Consider the following 24,999-nt stretch of genomic DNA (forward strand, 5'->3'; position numbering starts at 1 on the left):
TTGTGCCTCCAGTATTCCTATTCAATTAAAGTCAGAAAATGCCTCAGAAATAATATCAACTTTTAAGCCAGACTTTGTAGTCACGGACCAGTTCTCCAAGGCACTCGCCTTCAAATGCTGCAAATCTTGCACCCTACCCTTGTTTGTCCTTATGGGCAGTGGAAGTTTCCTGTTTCTTAGGGTTAGGGTCAAGCCTTAATGCTAAAGTCGTGGCAACCAGGTGCTTGAGGATGGTACCCTCATTTCCTTGACCTGGGAATAGGGGTTTCTTTCACTATGGACTTGGTCCATAAGGGGTTATTGTGAACTGCTCATGGTCTGGTCCCCAACCTGAGACCAGTTTGTTGACAGGGACTCTACCAAAGGCCTGTGATCCTGATAATATATACTTATATCCCTGCAGCCTAATAATGTTGAAAATCTATTGCTAAGGTGGTTCAGGCATTTGTCCAGGACACCTCCCTAGGGAGGTATTCCAGGCATAGCGAACTAGGAGACCACAAGGCAGACCCAGATTACACTAGATGGATTATGTGTCTCCTCTGGCCTGGGAAAGCCTTGGGATGCCTCAGGACAAGCTGTTGGAAGCAGCTAGGGATTGGGATACCTTTGCTTTGGCTGTTCTCTCTGTGATCTTGGTAAGCAAGGATGGATAAGGGTGAAAATAATAATTGGTGCATTTTATAGTGAGTGGCTTACATGAAAGCAGCACTGCTTTCAAACACAACTCAGAATCTGCACTGTATTTAATCTATCAAATCTGTGGAACATGGGTTGTATGTGTATGGTGGTGATATGTCTACAGGGAGTTATTTGGAATGAACTCCAAGAAAACCTGGTTTGGCTCCAATTCTAACTTTGTTCAAATCACATTTCTTTTATTATTCAAATTAGCAAATATTTTTTGGTTTGCAGCCGAGCGTGAATTGGCTGGGAAGAGAGTCATCGCCCCCAAGTCTGAGGCCATGTTTCTCTGAGGGAAAACAATGGATGGCTACGACTAGGATGGGGAAAGATTAGATGTAAGTGACCTAAATGAGTTTCTTCCATAGAATGGCTGGGCTCAGTCTTAGAAATAGGCTGAGGAGCTTCGATCTGCTGCCCCAGAGACGTGACTGAGGGCAAAGCAGATGAACATGGAGGATGGATGGATGGATCATTCATTTCATGAACTGCACTGTAGCTACACTCTCATGTTATTCATCAAACTTTTGTTACTCCGCCAAGAACACATCAGTTATGTGACAATCGGGGTACGTTTGTCCGTCTGTATGCCTGTCCATTCGTCTGTCCGTTCGCAGCATTTCTCAGAAACAGATGGATTTGAATGAAATTTTCAGGGAAGGTCAGAAATGACACAATGACCAGGTGATTAGATTTGGGCAGTGATGCGGCTTATAGTTTGGATCCACGGATTTGTTATCATACATTACATACATCATTTGTTGATCATACAAGGAACAATTGATTAAATTGTGGGGGTGTTTCCTACGCCAATCAATTCCAGTTGCCCGCTACATATTTAGGTCACGTGATTCGGCATCCGTACATAACGTACACATGCATAACACACGCCTGTGCTCAGCACAAGGTCATTTTGTTTGTGGGTACATCTATATTAAATGGCCACATTCTATGTTACCATGATTTCTGATCATCAGTAACTAATAAATAAACAAATCCTGCACAAAAAATAAATGGTGCACTTCTAACAATGCCATATGGAGGAATGAGCAGCCTTGGTGGAGTACTGCGCTCTGAGTGTTTGTTGAGTTATCTACATTATCTGAATAAATGAATGGTTTATTTCAGTTACAATCTACAGTACAAAAATTTAATTGTGTGCATTTGGCTGACAAAGAATTTTTATACATGCTTCAAGTAAACATTTCCTTTCTCATAAAAAAGAAAAGAAAACAAAAACAGACTCTTTTAAAATCTGCTGTGTTAATATTTGTGCCTTGTGCCTATTATTTCTTTTATTATTACATTTATATGTAAGGTAGGAGGCTTTCACTGGCATTGATGCCATACATAAATAAATGCATCTTGCTTTTCCTTTTCTATTAGTAACAGAAAAACTGGACCAAAGCAGAAAGAAAATCTGAAGGATATAAATGTTGTCCATGCATAACTCTAATTGGTTGTTTTTCAAAATTAAATCACTTGAGGAGATTGATTTGTTTTTCAGTGTGGGTTACTGTGACACAGTCCTGTCTCTTTTTAAAGCCCTGACTGTAGACAAGTTGATTGCAACATTTTATTGTAGCTAGATGTCAAACCGTTTGGACACATCTAATTGGCTGGCAGGACAAGTAGCAGAAAAACATACATAAAGAAAGAATAACATGGTGTATAAGGAGGAGGACATGGATGTACTAATGTGTATTGTATTGTGTAAAGTGAAGGATGTGGGCCGCGGGAGATGCTTTCCTGAATACAACCCACACATAAGCATGCAGTTCACATTGACACGCACATGGAGGTCTGTCCAAAGTAGAAGCCCTGATAGTCCTCGGACCTTCATTTATCCTCAGATAGGACTTGCTGAATTTCTCTTCCACACCATCAACAACCCGGTTTAATATGTGGAACACAAGCAGCACAAATCCAGAGTCAATTCCGTCATGCTTCCTACGCCTAAATTGTGCCAGAGCTGCCCCACAAACACAGCTGCTGCCACATGAATCACCCACAACTCCTCACATCCATACAGGAACTGGATGCTTTGTGAGTCATGTTAGAGTTTAACAAATGAATGAATGACATCTTCTAAAGTACCATCTGCAGAACTGTCTGTTATTTTGCTGCATAAATGGGTGTTTGAGGCAGAATCTACCTTTACATACTCTCACATCATCACTCTGTTTTGTTCAGGGTTTTCACCGATGCTGCATTCAAGTCAAGTGACTGCATTCATCGACTTTAACACTAAGTTTGGCCAGGACGGAGGTTTGTTATATCCCATGTTACACATTAATTCTAAGCATGTTTTAGGTTTGTTGTGTTCAGAGAGGAAGAACCTAAATGAGCTACATTCAAAGGAGACGAGAGTCGATTATGTATTCAAAAATGGCAATGAAAGCTGCTGACACATATGAATGAAAGTGTTCATTGTTGTCTTCACACTTCAGTGTTCTGGGGCCCATTGAGGAGGCTGAGAAAAGAAGGGTCAGTTGGGTTAAGTGGGGCAAAGGTCCATCTGCTAGCAACAGAAAATGTGACTTTAAAAATTCTTGGCTGCTCCTGTTATTCATCTTTATGCTCCAGCTGATTGAGAGAATAAGAATGTTTTTATTTGCTCTTACTTACAGTCTGTGAGCTGATTTTCTTTTGTAGCATAACTTTAAGGTAGATAAAAGCACAGCTCTTAAGTTATGATAGCTTTTTCTGTTTTGGCCGCCTTGTTCGCCTGAAGACCCCACTGTCCAGATCTCTTGCTATTGATCATCAATCATGTAAATTCTCATGTTCACCAAAGATGAATTCAATGCAAAGGATATTGTGCTGATTGATACACACACACACACACACACACACACACACACACACACACACACACACACACACACACAAGAACATTTCAATATTAAGTAAGACATATATAATACAGTCAAGTAAAACGTATAGAATATAGGGTTAGTGGTTTCAAAACTAGGTGTGCTTTAGTAGATTTTCAATTTGACTTTAAAGTTAATGATAGAACAACAGCTCTTTTTCTCATTTAATACGGCGCTCCACTGAGTTATCACTTTCACAGAGAAAGCTGGCAGCCCTAAGGTACTGTGACAACATTTTGGTGCTTTGCTGCCTGTTAATGTAATAATGTGACAGTGAAGCGCTCGTCCAAACTTTTCTGCAGAGCACCACTGGCAGGCAAAAGCTCCACAGGGAGCCTTCAATATAAGCAAATACTTTGCATACAGCTGAAAGGGTGACTTGACCACTAGTGATATACAGAGACCTGGTTAAAGCTTTCAAGAAAGAGCAAGTCAAGCAGGTGAATAGCGGGAGGAGGGAGGATACACACCTTATCTTTGAGGTGCTTCTGTATTTCAGACAGGGACATGGAAGTGCTCCGTCCATCACGCCTAAGAAAAACACCCACCACACAGATAGAGTTAAAGCATAATCAGCTGCTGCCACCAAACGCCTAAAAATGCAAACGCAGCATGGCACTTCTTTGTTTAGCAGAAATCTACTCCAGAGACGTGTGTGTACCTCACACTGCTGCTGCTGCTGCTGCTGCTGCTGCTACAGGCTCTACGGGCTGCAGGAGCTCGGCCGAACCTCCTCACAAACTGCATGTAGTCCACTGTCGCTGCACTCCTCTCACACACCTACAGCGGCCACAAACACAAAGACATCAAAACAAGCAGAGAAAACAGCACAGCTGAGTGACTGATGATGATGCAAAGCCAGAGGAGGCGGCAGATGAAACATGGCTCCATATCCAACACCATCCCGCTCTCAAGCCCACTCCAAACTTTTCAAACATTCCACCGGTGGCGTCTGTGATAATGGCACATGTAATGGCATCTCCGTGGAGACGGGAAGAGCTGCGCGGTGATGGGGAGGCTGGCGTCAGGTGGGTTGAGCAGTAATTTTCAGGACGAGGCCGTTTGGGGAATACACTAGGTGCTGTTCTCTGGAACGGGACACGCTCTGGGAATGCAGCCACGTCGCTTTTGTTCTGACCTTGTGCTTTGCCTTGTACACACACATACACATGGACACGCACACTTGAAGGAAAACCGCTAAAGAGCCGGGCCAAACACACAAAACACAGAGAACTAGTTTCCCACAAAAATACACACAATACATTCAATCAAGCAGACAAACACTTGGCACGCACACAGACACACACACGTACACCTATTTTGGTGGCTAATAATCAAAGTACAGTCCCTGCTGTCCTGCCCTACATCCTTCCATGGTGTAATCCAGTGCAGCGGTCCCCAGCGGAGCTCCTGGCATTGAGTCTTATTATAGACACCACACCATCCAATTATCACTGCTATGAGCAGCCACAGAGCGTAACGCACAAGCCCCCCCCCACCTCAGGGGAGGAAGGGGAGGAGGGGGAGGGAGGGAGGGAGGGAGGGGGTCTCCATGCTCTATATACCTGTGACAGCGCTGTTACACCTGCAGTTCAGTTTCAGGCTGAAGGTGAGACGGAGGTCAGTGATGCGGGTGTTTGTTGAGTTATCTGCAAATCTCAACAGAATCATCTGTGCTCCAACACGTCAATGACTTCTCAGTTGTTTTCAAAGTGTTTGTTTCTTCAGAGCCGTGCAGCAAAGCATTAATTGCAACTCTTCATGTGGACTAAAAGAAAAGGGTCATTCCATGTAAAATCAATCACATCAGACCAAAGTTCCTACCTGAGCCCCACAGAATCAACAGATTCTTTCTGCACAGTAACTTCAGCATATTTCATGAAACCCCACAAAAGCTAACCTTCATACTATGAATATTTTCACCGTTACACCTCTTCAAAGTGCAAAGGGGTGGGGTGAAACTTCTCCTTTGTCAATTTGAATTGCATTTTTCTGCATTTTTCAGCTGCCATAACTTCATAAGTACAGGGGATAGACATATACATTTTCAGGAATGAAAAATACATTACAGCTCTGTTAAAAACTGCAACCAATTTCGCTATCCATATGGGTTGATATATTGTATATATCTTAGTTTCAATAGCAAAATGTTGCACATTTAATGTCTATGGCTTTGACTCATAGAGACAAGCATTGTTTCCTTGGATGTGTTATTTGTTTTCTAATAATTCACCAGAAAAACATGCATTAAAAAGTCATAACACCATGTGGTCAAAACTATTTAGAGAAGACAGAACTGAACTCATGACCACTGCGTCAGGGACTATAGCCACTGTTCTTTATGGGTGTCCCTGTTGCTTCCTTTAAATATGCATATGAAGTGAGTGCCTCTCTCTCCACTCACAGCAGCTCAAACACAACCAGCTCACCGACAACTATAGAACTACTGTACGTTCACAATGGAACGATGGAATAGTGAAGTAACTCCACCGTGCAAGTTAGAACCAGAAACCAAATCTGGAAAACAAAAATGACAGATAAAGCCCCGTCCTGCAAGTTGATTAGATTGGTTCCTGAGGTTTGTCATGTACAAAATCCCAGAAGTCTGAATCCATGTATTTGAAACTGTCATCAGTACGCTGCAGATTAAGGTGGAAATGTCCAGTTGTGGTGTTGACTGTTTATTTTGCTCAGAATGTGTCCTCTTGCCTAGAAAAAAACAATGTATTAACTGTTGAAAATTTTTGTTTTTTTAAAAAGGAGGATTTTAATCAGATGGTTTTTAATAATCTCTAAGCAGTGGGATGACACCTGTTACATTCATCACAGACACCAGTTCTATAAATGTGAAATCCTATTTCTGATTATTTACAAAGCTAAAATCATGAAGATGTGCCTTGGCAATACTTTATTTTTATATTTTACATACATGCTTTGTGACAGAACCTGAGAAGCACTGAACTGAAATAGTTAGCAATCAAGTCCTCTTCTTCATCAACCTCAGCCTGTTGATCCTGACCGGAAAAAAAAATAAAATAAAAAGGAAGAAAGAAATCTGGAGCTATTCATAAACTATTCAATGTTACGTCCTTGAATGTCTCTGAATGTAATTATCACAAGTTGTACTCACAGTTCATGCAAGAAATCAGGGGGTGTAAATAGTTAGATATTTAAGAAAGGCTTAGTCATTTTGCAAGCACCTGGCCACGGTAGATTTACTCAAACAGAAGGGAATGGTGCTTTTGGGGACTATTTTCAGTGGCGGATGAATCTACATCTAGTGAGTATTGGAGGCAGTAGGACAGTAAGTGGACAACAGTGGAGCTCTATGGCAAAGACGAATCAGATACACTACCAGTCACAAGTTTGGGGTCACTTGGAAATGTCCTCATTTTTGAAAGAAAAGCATTTTTTTTCAATGAAGGTAACATTAAATGAATCAGAAATCCAGTCTAGACATTGTTAATGTGGTAAATGACTATTCTAGCTGGAAACAGCTGATTTTTAATGGAATATCTCCATAGAGGTACAGAGGAACATTTCCAGCAACCATCACTCCTGTGTTCTAATGCTACATTGTGTTAGCTAATGGTGTTGAAAGGCTCATTGATGATTAGAAAACCCTTGTGCAGTTATGTTAGCACATGAATAAAAGTGTGAGTTTTCATGGAAAACATAAAATTGTCTGGGTGACCCCAAACTTTTGAACAGTAGTGTATATCAGACAGTGGCGTTTTGACTATGCACATTTGTTGACAAAAAAGAAAAATACAAACTTCTGTAATTCTGACTGAGTCCTATAATTGTCCAGTGATACAGTCACTTTGGGCCCCATGGCCCAGCGCCTGGCAGGCCTGTTTGGCAACACATCATTGTAGTCCATTTGGTTCATTTACGCAGTTTAGTCATTTCCTCAAAAAGAAGATCATGTTCACATTTGATCACGCTGTAAAAACTAAAACGGTGAAATGTGACAGAAGAACTGCAACTAGTCTGAGGCTAGAGAAGTGTGAATCATAAATCTTCACAGAGTGCAGTGAACATTTTGAAATTATATTTTAAACTGCAGGATGTGTTTCCAGACAGGGAGGTAACATGGTGCAATATTTAAGAGGAATCAGAATCAATTGCAATAATTATCTCAGCATCTCTTTGTCCAAGCCTCCCTCCTTTTATTTAAGGTCTAATTATTCAAGAAACTTCTCTTTCCCAGGCACGGCTACCAGGGCACATTTAATAATTGATCAGCATTTAGCAGAAGACGACCTCACCCCAGCTCTTCTTATGGAGAAAAAGACGGAGAGGAAGGGGTGGGGTGGGGTTGTCAAGCTGCTTGTGGCATCTCGCTCCCTCAAGCACAAAGCAACTTCCACATCAAAATGTCACAGGCAACAACAGCTGCTACTCCAGTGATAGTCCTTTCAAGTAAACTTTCCACAACTCTCCTGAAAGCACACACACACACGCACTCACCCACAAAGTGTCTTTAATGAATATGACGGTGGGTGGGTAGGGGATGGAGGAATGTGGGGTTGTGTGTGTGTGTGTGTGTGTGTGTGTGTGTGTGTGTGTGTGTGTGTGTTTGCGTCGAGGGGGGAGGCCACAAAGTGCTGATATTATGGGAGGAAATCTGTGTGGGAAAGACAGGCAGTCAAACTGTCAGGCGTGAGCGCTGAGACGGAACAAAGAGGAACAGTGGAGACGATTACAGTGCCGTAGCAGAGTGACAGAGGCATGGCGCACACTGACGAAGATGAAGGGAGAGGGGGAATTACTCCGCCATGCACCGACGCCAAATACACCAACGCACACGCACACACTCGATTGATCAATGCCAAACTGGAGAAGCATTCTGATATGAGGCCTCACCGTTCTCATTAGGCCTCATGGATGCAGAGCAATAACTTGGAACTACACATCCTACACCACCCAGAAATATTACAGCTTCTGCTTTCATATCCCGGAGATTTTTTAAAATATTTTTTATTCCTTCATGTTTTTGGTAAACATCTGCAGGCTGTTGAGGGAAATATGAAATAAAACGCAGCGCAGAATAAGTCAGTGGGCTGGAGCGCAGGAAAAACTGATGCGCGCCAACACAACAGAAGTGCAAACAAATAACGTCTGCTTTAACAGCTGCCACATTCACTTCTCCTCTGACCAGTCTCCACGGCCACCAAGCACCATTTGTCAATGTCAACTGCTTGGAAGAGCCAAAAAGGATCTTCTGCTGCCATCTTCTGGAGGATGTTGCACACAACAACGTTTTCAGTCTTTCTGAGGTGCATCTTTCGCATCTTAACCAGGTTACAGGCATTGTCCAGGTCACTTCAAACTGGAAGTGTTTTAAAGTAATTACTTTTCTACATTTTGAGCTGTTCAACCATTTCCAGCCAGAAGGTCTCTGTACCTGGACTGGGTCTTATCTGTATACAATGTAGAGGCAATCTGGTATTATTCTGACCAAAAAGGGGTGTAGCATTGTTGAGCTGAGTTTCTGTTGCATCAAATTTGGTTGTAGTTGCAGTGGAGATTTTTTTTTACAGCAGTTTCAATAACTTCAGTGTTATTATAAGGTATGAAGGTGAAAAAGCAGGGAGGAGGATCCTGATGCAGACTGAGACTAGGGAGACAAGAACAGTTAACTAAAGGCAGAGTGGCAACTTTTACCCTCTGTGATGTTTATAGATGGACCACACAGCCAACTGCAGCAACATATACACTACCAGTCAAAAGTTTTAGACAAAGTTTTGGACTTGAACTACTTGAATTTCAATAAAAACTGGAAAAACGGGGGCATTCCAAAACTTTTGACTGGTAGTGTAGGTGTTACTGTCAATCTCAAGTCAAAAAATATGTTTACAATGTTAACTGCTTAGCTATACTTTAACCAGTGAAGTTTTAAATGGAGTCATCACACTCCATCTAAATATTTTAACAATCATGTATCAACTGTTGGTATAACTGTTACAAACCTCACAGGAGTGGACAGACTGCTCACAATCAAGCAACTGATAAAGCAGACACTTCTTAAACAAGCATCCCAGTGCAACTTCAGAAACCTTCTCACCTCACTGAGGATAGAGTTGAGCTGGTTCTGGCTGACAGGCAGCAGACTCTTCAGGACTCGTCTGAACTCCTCTTTGCTCACCAGACCTGTCCCATGAGGATCAGCTGCCCTGAGGGATGACTGGATGTTCACCAGTCTGCTGTAAATCAGAGGCTCCACCTGCTCCAGAGTGAGCTGCAGGTCTGGATGGGAGGTCACTGGGCGAGCTGAAGGGATCACATGAGAGTAAAATATCTGACATCACTTTGAAGCTACACACATTAAGAGTTTCTCATCAAGGAAATTTGTTATCACAATCACAGTGTATTAACAGGGCAGTGAAACATCTGGATAAGCTATGAGAGAGGGCAGCAAATGGAAACTTTTTCTGACAACAAACAAAAAATCCAATACTGACAAAAATTTTGCCTAAAAAAGTTGTGTCACTACAGGTAGTGGTGTTCCTACTTTAACGACATTTCTCAGTATGGTGGTGGTAACAAGGCTGTTTTCTGGATCAAATAGCTGTTCAGTGGTTCTTATGTTGATCAAGAGTGCACTAGCATCCACAGAAGCCACGTTTTCCTGAACATTTCCAAGGATCAAGTACAACAGCTTAGTACAGCGCTCCTATATAACCTTCACATCACTTACCGGTTCCTAGTACAGTCAACGAAAAAGTCCAGATTAAATCTCCATCATATTATTATGGTTTGATAAGACTAAGCTGGCCGTTTTGGCTATAATTCCAAAAGGTATAGCTTTCAAAAGTTTGGGGTCACCCAGACAATTTCATGTTTCCCATGAAAATTCACACTTTTATTCATGTGCTAACATAACTGCACAAGGGTTTTCTAATCATCAGTTAACCTTTCAACACCATTAGCTAAAACAAGAATAGTCTAGAATAGTCATTTACCACATTAACAATTTCTAGACTGGATTTATCATTCATTTAATGTTATCTTCATTAAAAAAAACTGCTTTTCTTTCAAAAATAAAGACATTTCTAAGGGACCCCAAACGTTTGTATGGGGTCACATAGAAATGTATGTTAGGTGCAAAAACAACACACCACATCACCAACATAACCACCATCAGGCTTTGGGACTGCTTTTCTTAAGCTGCAACTGGGGCTTTAATTGAAGTAGAGCAAATCATGAATGGCTTCAAATATCACTCAATTTTGATGAAAAACCTTTAGAAGTCAGTTCAAAAGATGAAGATGAAGAAGAATTTTACACTTCAGCATGGCAATGACCCAAAATATACATACAAATCAACAAAACTAACAAAAATCAACTGTCTGGCATTTCTCAGCCAGACCACAGACCTGTATCCAACTGAAAATCCATGGGCTGACTAGAAAAAGGCTGATTATTGGAGATAATCTTGCAGTCTGACAGGTTAGGGGTGTGCACCCATATGCAACCAGACCTTTGTAAGTCTGTTTATTTGCTTTTCCCCTCTGAAAGAGGGTCGTTTTTGACTAACTTATGCATCTAAGGGTTAATGGAGCACAATGACTTTGACAGCTATTATTCCAGGACCAAACATGTGGAATTATACTTAAGGAATCAAAATTATCAGAATACCTGGATTTGCTGCCTTCATGAATGCACGACATTATGTTAATTTTCAGGACATATATAGAGAGTCTATTCATTTTAACTGAATCATCTTAGAAAAGGCTGCAAAGGATAGTGACCAAAAATATGTAAATAATTTTGAGTATAATTTTCATGGATATCAATTTTTTTTGTGTGTGTGTGTGTGTGTGTGTGTGTTGTTTTTTTTTACAGCATTATCATACAAGAACAATGATGAATTAAAGTTAAAGGGGCTTTAAATAATGTAATGACTGTCTAATTATTATGGGCTTATTACTAATCTACATTGCATTAGTAAATTACTAATGAACCACTAATAGAGCCACTTAGTTCTAACTATATAACAAGAACCATAAGAAGATGGTAGGAAATGTTCATCAATTAATCAAAGACCTTAAAGGTAATATTTAACAAAAGATTGATTTGACATAAATCAAGGTTGATTATGTCATTAGTAGTATGTGCAGTAAAAGCTCACTATGAAATTAAGTTGTGGGAAAGTGCAGTGGAAGGTGTTAGAAAATCCCCCACCTCTGTTTTTGAGGATCCACGTCCTCCTGCGTTCCTCTCCTGTCTGTTCCCATCCTGCAGAGGAGAGGGTAGTGGATGGAGCTATGTAAGGCCGTGAGCCCATGACCAGCTCTCCCAGTCCAGGGTTAAGAGGCTGCAGCTTGGTCATACTGGTGAAAGTGGTGTGTGAGGTGTGTGATAGAAAGGCAGGGGAAGGAGTACAAAAGAGGACAGGAGGGTGATAAACGACACTGGAAGACTGTGGTTGCTAGTTAACACATGAACCTGATCTCTCTCTCTCTCTCTGTGTGTGTGTGTGTGTGTGTGTGTGTGTGTGTGTGTGTGTGTGTGTGTGTGTGTGCGCGTGTGTGTGTGTGTGTGTGTGTGTGTGCGTGTGCGTGTGTACTTGACGCTTTTGAGCAGACTATGCTGTATTTAAGTCAGGCTGTTTTGTTGCCTCCACCCACCATTGTCAAGCTAAAATACACCAACCATCACCATGGCTGCAAAGAAACAGAAGGTGTCTGTATTTCTCTGCAACATACAACAATCAGTAAATACCCTCTAAGAGTATGGATTTCATTTCAAAAAAGTAATTCTGAATAGAAGTGCTGTACATTACATTTTTGGCATCCAACAGGTAGGTTCCCAGTTTTCCGGTTTGGGCCAGTCGTGCAGACATTGCAGGATCCATTTGAACGAATCTGTGAAGAACCCCCTCTAGTAGTACCCACTCCAACATAGGTTATAAAAGTTCAAATTGAAAACATTTTGAATAGAGAATAATATATCTACTTCTCCTCTTAAGTGGATAGATTGTGCAGGACATGGGAACGTCACAGGAAACCTATGAGATTTTATTTCAACCAGCAAAAATCCTACAAGACTTTCTCACAAGGGATGTTTGATTGCAGGGTCTGAGCACATTTGCATGGTTACAATGCTGTTTTTACTTTCAAAACTATGTAAATGTTGCACATCTGCCACTGTGGCCACACGTGATGATGAGCTTGCAGTAAATGTTCAAACATGGCGTAACAGTGGCACTCAGAAAAAGCAGTCAGTCATGTCAAGCGTACAGCAATGACTACCTATAGTTTGCTAACATTACCAGCATTAGAAAACTCAAGCTATTGGTCATAGCGTGTGAGGAAGATTGTTTTATTTCATCCCACATAAAGGATCAAGGGGGCCAAAAATAGACTTCTTTGTTAAAATGTAGACTAATTAGTTAATCTGACATCAGAAATTATTGCTACTATTGTCCCTCATGTTTTGAACCTCTCTCAGAATGACCTATGAAGACCCTGCAGGATTGCCCACTCTATGTATTAGCTGGACATACTATGTTATACACTGCCAGTCCAAAAATAACTTGCACACGCCAATATTTTGTTAGACTGTCTTTAGCTCTGAGAACAACACACTTTCGGTGCGGCATCATTTTAATAAGCTTCTGCAATGTCACAGCATTTATTTCTGTCCAGAGTTGCATTAATGTTCTGCCAAGATCTTATAACTGATGATGGGAGAGTCGGACCGCTGTGCAAAATCTTCTCCAGAACATCCCAAAGATTCTCAATGGGGCTGAGATCTGGATTCTGTGGAGGACAATCCATCTCCTGCTCCCTGATCCACTCATTCTCAATGTGACCCCATGAATCCTGACATCATCATTTTGGAACATGCCCATGTCATCAGGGAAGAAAAACTCCACTGATGGAAAGACCTGGTCATTCAGTATATTCAGGTAGTCAGCTGACCTCATTCTTTGGGAACATAACGTTGCTGAACCTGACCAACCCCAGATCATAACCCTAAACCCCCACAGGGTGGTAGGTACTAGCCATGATGAGAGCATCACTTCATCTGCCTCTCTTCTTACCCTGATGCCCCCATCACTTTGGAACAGGGTAAATCTGGACTCATCAGACCACATTTCTTCCTCGAAGATGATGGTTCACCACTATCCTTCAAGTTTCAATAACGCGTTGGATGGTTCTTACCCTGAGTTTAGTAGTTGCAGAAATCTCCTTAGTTGTTTTCTTTGCTTGATGCAGGCCAATAATTTGACCCTTTCTGAGACAGATTAACATCCTTTCCATGACCACAGGATATGTCTTCCAGCATGGTTGTTAAAGAAATGAGAAGCTCCTCACTGCATCAGTTAGGGTTAAATAAGTTGTTGCAGCTGAAACATATTCATCTCTGCAGTAATTATCCAATGGAAGGCTCTTACCTATTTGCTTTGATAAATCCAGGTGGTGATTTATTTTTTTTTGGACAGGCAGTGTGTATTACAACTCTGTATATCCTCATGCTGCAAGTCATTTACGTTTCCAGCCTCTTTTTCATGGCAGCAACAAACTAAATTTCATTGATTCTCATTTTCCATTCCTCCAGATGGCAACACTTTGAGCATGCTAAACACATTTTTGACACTGAGGCACTTAAAGAAAGAGAGCCGATCCATCAGGTATTGCCTGAAGACAAAACTTTATTAATAAACCAGCAAGCATAGCATGTCAAATACAATGAACGACGCCCAGGAAACAGAGGCAGGCATGTATAAAAACCCAAACAAACCATAAAAGTGGAGATGGGCTGGCTGAAGCCTTGCCAACGGCTGTAAACAGAGTGGCAGAGAGAAGAGAGAACAATGACAAGAAAGAATGCGCAGCTGTAAAAGAGATGGTATGGAGAGTGAGGTTGCTGTTTACATCCACACAATAAAGACATTCACAAGTGTCTGATAGAGCGTAGGGACCAATCTGCTGGACTGGAAACTACTGCAGCAACAGAGGAGGACGAGGTGCAGGACTGTTTGTCAGTGATGCCTCAGGTAAATAGTGTGACTCCAGATGGTGGCGCTGTCGTGACACTACAGTATGTAGCTGAACAGTTAATGCTGGTTATGCTTTGTTAATACTCTGCTCGCTCCTCCCATGCAAACAAAACTCAACACTTCTGAGAAAAGACAGAAAGAGAGAGAAACGTCACTGTTCATAGATTAGGAGTGGTATGGAGCATAGTTCACACAGGCCTTGAGAAAGGTGCACCAATGCTCAAGTTTACCAAGTTAAATCGACTTTTTGTACCTTTTAGTATCACAGAGTATGCAACTGCTCTACAATCATACCATTCATAGTAAGAAAGCATGACGGAAAAACCAGTGGAAAATGAATACGCCATGAACCTCAACAAAAAAGAACTGAAAAATGTATCAAAAAATATGAATTGGTCAAAAGTCTTTTGACTTTCCGAGCTATTGTAGCTCGCCAATCAGAAAGTGACAGAAAGGAAGGATTTAACCGCCTCCTGCAGCACAATTCACTATTGCAACAATCCCATTTCCAGGCTCCCAGCAGCCTGCCATCACATACCACAGCTTTTTATTACCACATTACTGCCTCTAGCAGGAGAGACAGAATATTTAGGACTTATATTTTCCTTTTTTTGAAGAAAGTGAATCCTATCTAGTGCTTTTTAAGACTTAAAAAATTGAAAGTGTGGATGTGGTTCCAATATTTTACACATATTCAAGCTTAAATCTATGTTTACAGGTCCTGCACACCCAAAGGTCTTTTCACAACAGATATTTTCACTTTCATGACAGTGTGTCAGTGACGCAAACCTGAGTCTTCTGATTTTAACCCCTTTCTCTGATTAGGCCTCCTCCTTAGACCAGGTTTCCAATTTTCACTCATTTCTTTGTAGAACCGGGTGAGGCACAGTTTTCCAGGTTAAACTTTAACCTGACAAACTCAAGACTGTCCTGGTCCAACCAATCAAAAAGAGGCGGTGAGACTAAAGTGAAACTGCTTTATTTGACATTTCCATTAAAGTAAGAATTAAGTCTTGGAACAGAGGCATTTTAAACTGAATGCGATGTTGCTCAATTAGTGTCTTTGGTTAGATGTGGTGGTTTATTGAAAAAACAATATGTTATCTTTGTTAATTCAGTCATCTTTAATTTATTTGAAGCATTTCACTTACGTAATTTGCCATGAACCATTTGTAGGCCAATGTTGCATTCATGCCATATATATTTATTGTAAATATCAACTTCCTGATATTTACAATAAAGCTAATTTGTTTGGTTAAAATGTCCACTGAGCAAGCAAACATGGATGTCCTGTCAGACAGATTTTGTTGTTGAAGGATGCTTCCTGCATGACTGCAATGACAGAAGATTGTTAACGGCAGTCAAACTGGTTAAATGTTGGATCATTTGGTGAACTGCTGGTGTTGGCCTACTAATTATTCTGTTCTGTTTCCAGGAGTTCAAGTTTACAACCCTATCTGCACTATACCCAGTCCACTACCCACCTGAGTACATTTTTGCCAAGTAGATTTTCAGTGAGATTACTGCTAGAGACCAGTGACTTTGCTTAATTCCCACATAACACTGCAGGAATCAGTCCAACGGTGTGCAGGGCCTGTAGAACACTACATACACTACTGTTCAAAAGTTTGGAGTCACCCAGACAATTTCATGTTTTCCATGAAAACTCACACTTTTATTCATGTGCTAACATAATTGCACAAGGGTTTTCTAATCATCAATTAGCCTTTCAACACCATTAGCTAACACAATGTAGCATTAGAACACAGGAGTGATGGTTACTGGAAATGTTCCTCTGTACCTCTATGGAGATATTCCATTAAAAATCAGCTGTTTCCAGCTAGAATAGTCATTTACCACATTAACAATGTCTACACTGGATTTATCATTCATTTAATGTTATCTTCATTGAAAGATAAATGCTTTTCTTTCAAAAATAAGGACATTTCTAAGTGACCCCAAACTTTGGAACAGTAGTGTATATTTAATTGACATAGTGTCAGATACAGTGGAGTTAGTTTCATATTCCTTATACTTAAGTGAGCATGAATACATCAGGCCAGCGGGAGCCAATAGGAGGTCCTTAATCCTTCAAAGTAGGTTTCTCTTTCAAATAAAGACAGTAATTCAATTCCTTATTGCACGTTAGCTGTGTTTCTAATGTTTGTGTTGATACACCTACAGTGAGTGACAGTGAGTGTATTGTCCTTCTGATAAAACCTTCAAATTGTTGCACTGAGTTTGTCTACATCAGATATGAGGCTCTAAATTCTGCATTCAAATCATGGCATTAGTAGCTACTGCAAATTGTGACCACCAGAGGGCAAACTGGGCCACATATCGTTACTTCACAGAAATACAATGTACCAGCAGATTGGTGCTCAAATGACTATCGAGGTTGTTCCTCCTTAATGACATGAATATAGTCAGATGTGATCCAGCCACAGTGCTGGGTCTGATCCAGGTACATGTTCTTATCCTCCACATAGCAGCTTTAATGGCCATTGGCAGCTCATTGAATCTGATGGGACACTGATGTACTCGGGTGGTATTTTTGAGCATTGACAAGACATCTCCTCCTGTCTTTAACTCACACACATGCACACACACACACACACACACACACATACACATACACACACACACACACACACACACATAAAGCTCTTCCATTGTGTCAGTGATGGTGGCTGAAAATCCTGCAGCACCACGAGCAAAACAAAGCAAATAAAGGATGATCCAACACAGCAACACTCTCCCAGCTGTGACACTGAGCTGCTGGGTTCAATTAGGTGTTACAAGCTTCACCTCTTACAGTTACCTTCCATGTATCTGCTGTTACATCTGGACAACCGTGAAAGTACACAGAATCAGAGTTAAACCAATTCTATGTAGGATGGGAAAGCACTGGTGTTATCAACAGCTGGGTGGTGTAATTTTCCAGATACAGGTAGTAATGTATTCCAGGTGTCGCACTAAACAAGTGTGTGCGACCGAACCTACGGAGCTACTAACTAAGTGTTTCATCCATCTGGACTTCTTCCCTTGAGAGTTTTGGTGTCTCCTGACAATTCAAATGTTTCACAGGGATTGTCCAACTGACATCCAGAGACACACATGTACAGATAGTTGTGGCTGATATACACTGCAAATCACAAGTCAAAGCACTGACTGAGAGCATGACCTGCATTTAGATTTTAGGTAACATTTGAAGACTGTGTCATCCAGCATGAGTACATAATAAAATACTCAAATAACATTCACTTTAATGTTATACACTACTGTTCAAAGTTTGGGGTTACTAAGAAAATTTCATGTTTTCCATGAAAACTCACATTTTTATTCATGTGCTAACATAACTGCACAAGGGTTTTCTAATCATCAATTAGCCTTTCAACACCATTAACTAACACAATGTAGCATTAGAACACAGGAGTGATGGTTGCTGGAAATGTTCCTCTGTACCTCTATGGAGATATTCCATTAAAAATCAGCTGTTTCCAGCTAGAATAGTCATTTACCACATTAACAATGTCTGGACTCTGTGTTATGTTATTGTAATGATATCTTCATTGAAAAAAAAATGCTTTTCTTTCAAAAATAATGAAATTTCTAAGAGACCCCAAACTTTTCAATGGTAGTGAATTACTAGTATGTTATAGTAGTCACTGTGCAAGAAGACACAAAAACCCTTAGGTCTTTAAAACCCGTTAGGTTGAACAGTTTCTCATCTATGAGACCAACAACAGGTCAAGAAACCTTTAAGAGCAACACAGCCATAACATGAACTAATGAAATGGCTGTTTTTTTCCCTGTCCTGCTGCATTAATGTGATTTTTAGTTTATCTCAGTCACATCTGAATGTGGGTTGAATTCCTGTTGACTAACACTTTAGCTCAATGGTATTGACTTTCAAAGACTTATACCAGTCTAACCCTGACCAGTACACACAAACATACACAGCAGTCTAAGCATACTGTGGAGGTAGGGGTTGAGGGAGGTTTGGTTTAACTACTGATTGAGAAAATTCAGTTATCTCCTAATAATTCTAGATTCTTTTTGATCAGTCCACAAGGGTGTGATTTTTGGATGACATATTGACTTGAGAGGGATTGCATTGTGGGGAAAAGTCTTGTAGTGTGATCCCACTGTCAAACTGTACCGTTAAACTTCAGACTGATTGACTGAATGGAGACATAGGAGCGTGGGTTTTGGCAGGATGTGAGCACTTGTCGACTGTACTGACGTAGATCAGTGGGAGGAGGGAGGTGGTGGTTGGGAGAGGAGACATCAGGAGCTCCTCACAGGCAGAAGTCAAAGGTCAGGTCGGATTTGCCCATCTTCTGTCTGTATATCGCATCAAACTTATCATTCATAGACACTGTGAAGACGTCCTTCCACAGACCTACACGACCTGCAGGAAGAGAGAGCATAATTAGGGTTTTCAGTGACAGATTCTGGCCAGTGTGTTTTTTCCACACGTAAAACATCTTATTTAACATGTCTGAGCTGCAGCCTGACTCACCTGCTGTGGTGTGTAAGAGACAGATCAGACTGACCGCTAGCTCTGTGTTAAACCTATAGCAGACCAGATACCAGACTTCCATGCACTAAAAGAAAAAAAATGATGCAAAACAAAGAAAGAACAGATGAAAGAAACCATAAGTAAACATCAAAACCAAAGCAGAAATGACAACATAAACCAAACCGAAAACAAATTAGGGAACACATGTAAAAGACACCCACATGAAATTCAAAGAGGGCTCCATCCAAACACATTCAACGTGGAAGACTAAATAGTTTGAATGCAAGCTGTGGTGGCAGCATGGAGCCACATGATGGCGCTGTAATCATACTTATGTTGTCCCATGGTGTCCCTCAAGGATCAGTCCTTGGCCCCCTCCTCTTTATCCTGTACCTCCTCCCCCTCGGCAACATCATCCGCCGCCACAACCTACACTTCCATTGCTACGCCGACGATATCCAACTCTACATCTCCACCAACACCACCGCCACCACCACCCTCCCCTCTCTCTCCAGCTGCTTGGCCGACATTAAATCCTGGATGAGGAAAAATTTTCTCCTGCTAAACTGCGACAAGACTGATCTCATCTTTATTGGACCTAAATCACTCACACCATTTCCCCACCCCCCCATTACCATTGATAACACCACCCTATCTCCTTCTGCTCACATCCGCAACCTCGGTGTGATATTTGACAGCAACCTCACTTTTGAACCCCACATTAATCAGATCACCAAAACTGCCTATTTCCATCTCCGCAACATCGCCCGTCTCCGCCCCTTCCTCTCCTTCTCAGCCGCTGAAACCCTCATTCATGCCTTCGTCACTTCCCGCCTTGACTACTGCAATAGCATTCTCTTCGGCTCCACCTCCAAAGTTCTCAATAAACTTCAACTCATTCAAAACTCTGCTGCCCGACTCCTCACCCGAACCTGTTCTCACGACCATATCACCCCCGTCCTGCAGAACCTCCATTGGCTCCCCATTTCACACCGCATCCAGTACAAACTGCTTCTCCTCACCTTCAAGTCCATCCATAATCTTGCCCCCTCTTACCTTACCGATTTGCTCCTCCCCTACACCCCCCCCAGGAATCTCCGCTCCTCCCACACAAACCTCCTTTCCATCCCGCACAGGACCAGCCGGCGACATTGGGGGGACAGAGCCTTCGCCATTGCCGCCCCCACACTCTGGAACTCACTCCCCCATGCCCTCCGTGACTGCACCAACCTCACCACATTTAAATCCCTTTTAAAGACTCACCTTTTTAGATCTGCTTTCCTTAAGTGATTCTGTATTTTATCTTGAACTTGTTTTACTATCTATTGATTTTAATTAACAGTTTTGTTTTATCTTATTGTATTTTATGTACAGCGTCTTTGAGTTTTTGGAAAAGCGCTTTATAAATAAAATTTATTATTATTATTATTATTATTATTATGTTAACACGGGAGTACTCAACTGTGCAGAGTTTTATGGATTGTATGAGCCATACATAATATTGGAAACTACTGAAAATGCTCAACATTGAATATAATTTGAGTGGCCCAGTAGATCAACTGGTTGAGCAGGGGACCCATAAACAGAGGCTATAATCCCTGACACAGCGGTCATGGGTTTGAATCCAGTCCATGGCCATTTTCTCTCCACTGTCCTACATAATGAAGCTTTAAAAAGAAAGCACTAAATATATTTTAAAAAACACTAGGAAACAAATAATCATATGACTGTGTTTGTAGAGCGACACAGTGGTGCAGTGGTTTGCACCATGGCCCCACAGCAAGAATGTCCTTTGATTGAAACTGCTGGTTAGTTGGGACTTTCTGTGATGTTTTCTCTGTGCCTGTATGGATTTTATCTCAAGACTGCAAAGTCATGCACAACAGGTTAATATGTGAAATTGGCCATAGGTATGAGAGTGGGCATAAATGGTTGTCTGTCTGTCTATGTCTCTCTACGATGCACTGACAGTCTGTCCAGGATGGATCCTGCCCTTCAGTCTGTGTCAGTAAAGCAAATGGATGGGTGGATAAGTTTGGTAATATATGCACAGTATAGAGCAGAGGTGTGCTGTGCAAGACAACGTGAATGTGAAATGATTTAAAATTGCGTCACCTCCAAATCGCTGCAAATACTTTAGAAAGAATACAGGAAAAATACGGGCTGCACAGTGTCTTAGTGGTTAGCACTGTTGCCTTGCAGCTAGAAGATCCCCGGTTCATGTCCTGGCCTTCCCGGGATCTTTCTGCATGGAGTTTGTATGTCCTCCTGTACATGTGTGGGTTTTCTCCAGGTTCTCCAGCTTCCTCCCACAGTCCAAAAACATGCTGAGGTTAATTAGTGATTCTAAACTGTCTATAGGTCTGTAGGTGTAAATGTGTGGTGAAGTGTGGTTGTTTGTCTCTATATGTAGCCCTGTGATAGACTGTTACCTGTCCAGGTGTCCCCTGCCTTTACCCTAAGTCAGCTGGGATAGACTCCAGCCCCCTGTGACCCTAATGAGGATTAAATGGTGTGTAGATAATGGATGGATGGATGGATGGATGGATACGAAAAATACAGGTCCTAAAGTAGAAACCCAATGTAACAAAGAAAACCTGTGGCCCCTGAAACTAAATTGAGTACAACTGTGATTTCCAATTAGCTTAGCAGCATGAACCCAGATACAACTACAATACAGTTCAACTTAAAAGTAATGCAGTTACTGTAAAGAGATACAATGTAGGATGAAGTACATTTAAGTGATATTGTATATGGGTAAACTTACCTCTATATTAGACTGTATAGAGTGAACAGAGTGACTTTGGACACAGTACAGTGTTGTTGTGAACTCTAGATGTGGCAGCAGTTGGTGAATTGGAAGGAGCAGACATGTGAGAGGGCATTGTGTATACTGCCACCATGGAATTATGAAAGAAAATGTGATTTGAAGTGCTACTGGGAAAATGTGAGAACACTCTTGCGAAATGAAAAACAGACATTTGAAAGAAGAGTCTTTGGAATTTATGCAATAACAACATTTTAGGCTTAGACAGACTTTATTGATTCCCAGATGAAAATTCTGTAAATATAAAACTGATAAGAACAGATACTACACTTGATCTTAGCCAAAAGTCCGACAAGTGATTTAGAATAATAATTTAGAATAATAATATAAAATCCTTTCACAAATCATTTCACAAATGGTTTTATTTGTATATTTTACCAATTTAATTATGCAGCTGCTAAATTGTTTATTGAATGGCGACCACTTTGGGACTCAATAGACAAGAGCACATATTTAAATATGCCGTTCAATTTTCCTTGGGTCAAATGTACAATACTGTTCAAAAGTTTGGGGTCATCCAGACAATTTCATATTTTCCATGAAAATTCACACTTTTATTCATGTACTAACATAATTGAACAAGGGTTTTCTAATCATCAGTTAGCCTTTCAATACCATTAGCTAACACAATGTAGCATTAGAACACAGGAGTGATGGTTGCTGGAAATGTTCCTCTGTACCCCTATGGAGATATTCCATTAAAAATCAGCTGTTTCCAGCTAGAATAGTCATTTACCACATTAACAATGTCTAGACTGGATTTCTGATTCATTTAATGTTATCTTCATTGAAAAATACTGCTTTTTTTTTTTTTTTTCAAAAATACAGACATTTCTCAGTGACCCCAATCTTTGGGACGATAGTGTATGTTACTGTTTCTTAGTAAACTAATAGCTACACCACTGACTGTAAGGTATTTCATTACATCAGTGATGGGTTAAATTGTAAAGAAAGTAATATAAAGCACAAGCCAAGTGACTCAGAGGGTTTTAGTGCTGACTCTGGCATTGTCTGACAATGCTGGATGATTTATGTTTGTGTTGAAATGGAAAAACATTCAAGCTATTCTAGGTGAAAGGTAAAAGGTCTCGCGAAAGTAGTGTTGAGACTCCTCTGTCAAATTCTGATCTGGTTATAGTCTCATGGTATACAGAGGGAACATGTGATTCATCCTCTATCAGATTAACAGGCCTGCTGTATGGTTATAATAGGTCTTCTCATGGTTCACTGAGATAACTCTCCATACACAAAGTCACTGATCCCTACTGTTGCTCAGGGAACTAAGAACGAGCAAATACAAAAATTATTCACTTACAAAAAAAGTTGGACATTGGCACAAAATTTGTGGCAATGTTGCAAACAATGATAGAGAAACCATTTGTGATGGCGTCTGGTCCCTCTCCTGGAAGTACCTGTGAGTATCTACTGAACTCCTGCACTAAAATGAATTAAGTGCATTATTGTAACTATTACGTCTAATGTCAAGTCGAGTCAAATCAATGTTTATAACCCATTTAGTAACCATAAAAAAGTAAAAACATCTAGAATTTGAATTTTGTTCAGGAAGAACAGGAGGACAAGACTGTGAGATGCAGAAGTCATTATTGCAACATGAGGTCTACATAAAGCTTAGAATATGCTTTTGAAAGCTTTACAGCAGATACCAAAACAAAGGAAATTTCTTGTTATGGCTTGTTGGTGAGGACTGAAAAAAGATCCCTGAAGTGCTTTGCATGGTTTTCTGTATTATCCACTTCTCCGGTCTCCAAATAGCTTTGTAAGAGGAGCTCTGGTCGATATCATGAGATCACTGCTATCAGGCCTGATCTGATGGCTTTAACTAAATTTACACTCTCTTTCCTTCAGTATGAATCACTGCTGGCTCTAAATGTTCTTTCTCTCAAGATCTAGTCAAGACTTTTATGCTGTTTGGCATTCTCCCATATGGTCAGCCAGTCTGTTACCAGGAACTGCATTTGTTACACTTATCCAAGGAACCATGAAGTGAGATATATGTTTTCTTTATGCGGTTCCCTGTTTACTGTATTTGTTCAACAATGGGCTGGTTGTGTGTCTTCTGTCAAATGCAAGTGCTAATTCTTTGAAAGTCAAGGGCACTTGTTGCAAGATTTCCTTTAAAATCGTAATTTTCATACATTTTCTCCACGCTGTTTGGAAAATGCATGGTCTTATAAGGATTGATTAAAGCATTTCTGTAGTCAACAAATTACAAAATTCCATATTTTACACCACCCATCATTGATTTACTTGTTGTGCAAATTGCAGCTAGTTTGTCAAAACAGTCATATCATGTGTTCTGTGGCTCGAAATGAGCTTATCCAGTGGTGGAAGGTTATTAAGTACATTTACTCAAGTACTGTGCTTAACTCAAATTTGAGGTGCTTGTCCTTTGAGTATTTACTTGGGGGCCACTAATTATGTTTCTGCTCCAGTATGTTTCAAAGGGTATTGCAGTTTTACTTGAAAACACTTATCTGACACTTACAGTTACTGGTTACTTTTCAGATGAAGATACAAATGAAACACATCTGCACCACAGCCTCAGAGAGCAGGAGGTAGAGACACAATGAAGATTTCAAAATTAGGGGTTGTAGTTTACAGGCCCTTCATTGTGCAGCAAATATATAAGTTCCATCCATCCAATATCTATACACCGCCTAATCCTCATTAGGGTCACGGGGGGCTGGAGTCTATCCCAGTTGACTTAGGGTGAAGGCAGGAGACACCTGGACAGGTCACCAGGGAAGGTCGAGATGTGAACCAGGGATCTTCTAGCTGCAATGCGAAAGTGCTAACCACCAAGCGATTGTGCAGCCCCAGATCTATCAGTTGTAAAATCTAAATGTATGCCTCTGAGGTGGCAAAAGCTCCCACAGCGCAGGTGAATCTCTATCATACAAAACAGTCGAGGACACAACCTCAAGTCTGACACTTCCATCAATCTGTAATCCATTACTGGTCTCACAGATGAGAAAGTCTTGAACCTTGCAGCTTTCAAAAACCTAAGGATGTTTGTGTCTTCTTGCACAGTGGCCACTACAACATACTAGTA

At 40.9% G+C, this 24,999-nt stretch overlaps 2 protein-coding genes and 1 pseudogene across 3 annotated transcripts in view; all 3 read right to left on the reverse strand.

Moving 5' to 3' along the window:
* Positions 1-11,909, reverse strand: part of efcab6 (EF-hand calcium binding domain 6) — an 82,998-nt gene extending 71,089 nt beyond the window's left edge. Inside the window, exons 1-4 of the mRNA XM_055006864.1 lie at positions 11,751-11,909; positions 9,631-9,836; positions 4,222-4,340; positions 4,031-4,091 (exon numbers count right to left, since the gene is read on the reverse strand). Coding sequence (XP_054862839.1) covers positions 4,031-4,091; positions 4,222-4,340; positions 9,631-9,836; positions 11,751-11,898 — 534 coding nt within the window. The 5' untranslated portion in view covers positions 11,899-11,909. The remainder of the gene's footprint in view (positions 1-4,030; positions 4,092-4,221; positions 4,341-9,630; positions 9,837-11,750) is intronic.
* A 2,297-nt stretch (positions 11,910-14,206) lies between these two features.
* sult4a1 (sulfotransferase family 4A, member 1) overlaps positions 14,207-24,999 on the reverse strand; it is a 28,680-nt gene continuing 17,887 nt past the window's right edge. Inside the window, exons 7-8 of one of the 2 annotated variants that reach the window (XR_002745745.3) lie at positions 19,100-19,184; positions 14,207-18,988 (exon numbers count right to left, since the gene is read on the reverse strand). Coding sequence is in view for 1 of the 2 variants with exons in the window: in XM_023263396.3 (XP_023119164.1) it covers positions 18,876-18,988 (113 nt within the window). In the remaining variant the exon portion in view is untranslated. The remainder of the gene's footprint in view (positions 18,989-19,099; positions 19,185-24,999) is intronic. The other variant, XM_023263396.3, reaches the window with a different exon arrangement.
* LOC111564092 (U2 spliceosomal RNA) lies at positions 22,049-22,226 on the reverse strand (annotated as a pseudogene).

This window comes from Amphiprion ocellaris, chromosome 21, assembly GCF_022539595.1.
Source record: "Amphiprion ocellaris isolate individual 3 ecotype Okinawa chromosome 21, ASM2253959v1, whole genome shotgun sequence".
NCBI lineage: Eukaryota > Metazoa > Chordata > Actinopteri > Pomacentridae > Amphiprion > Amphiprion ocellaris.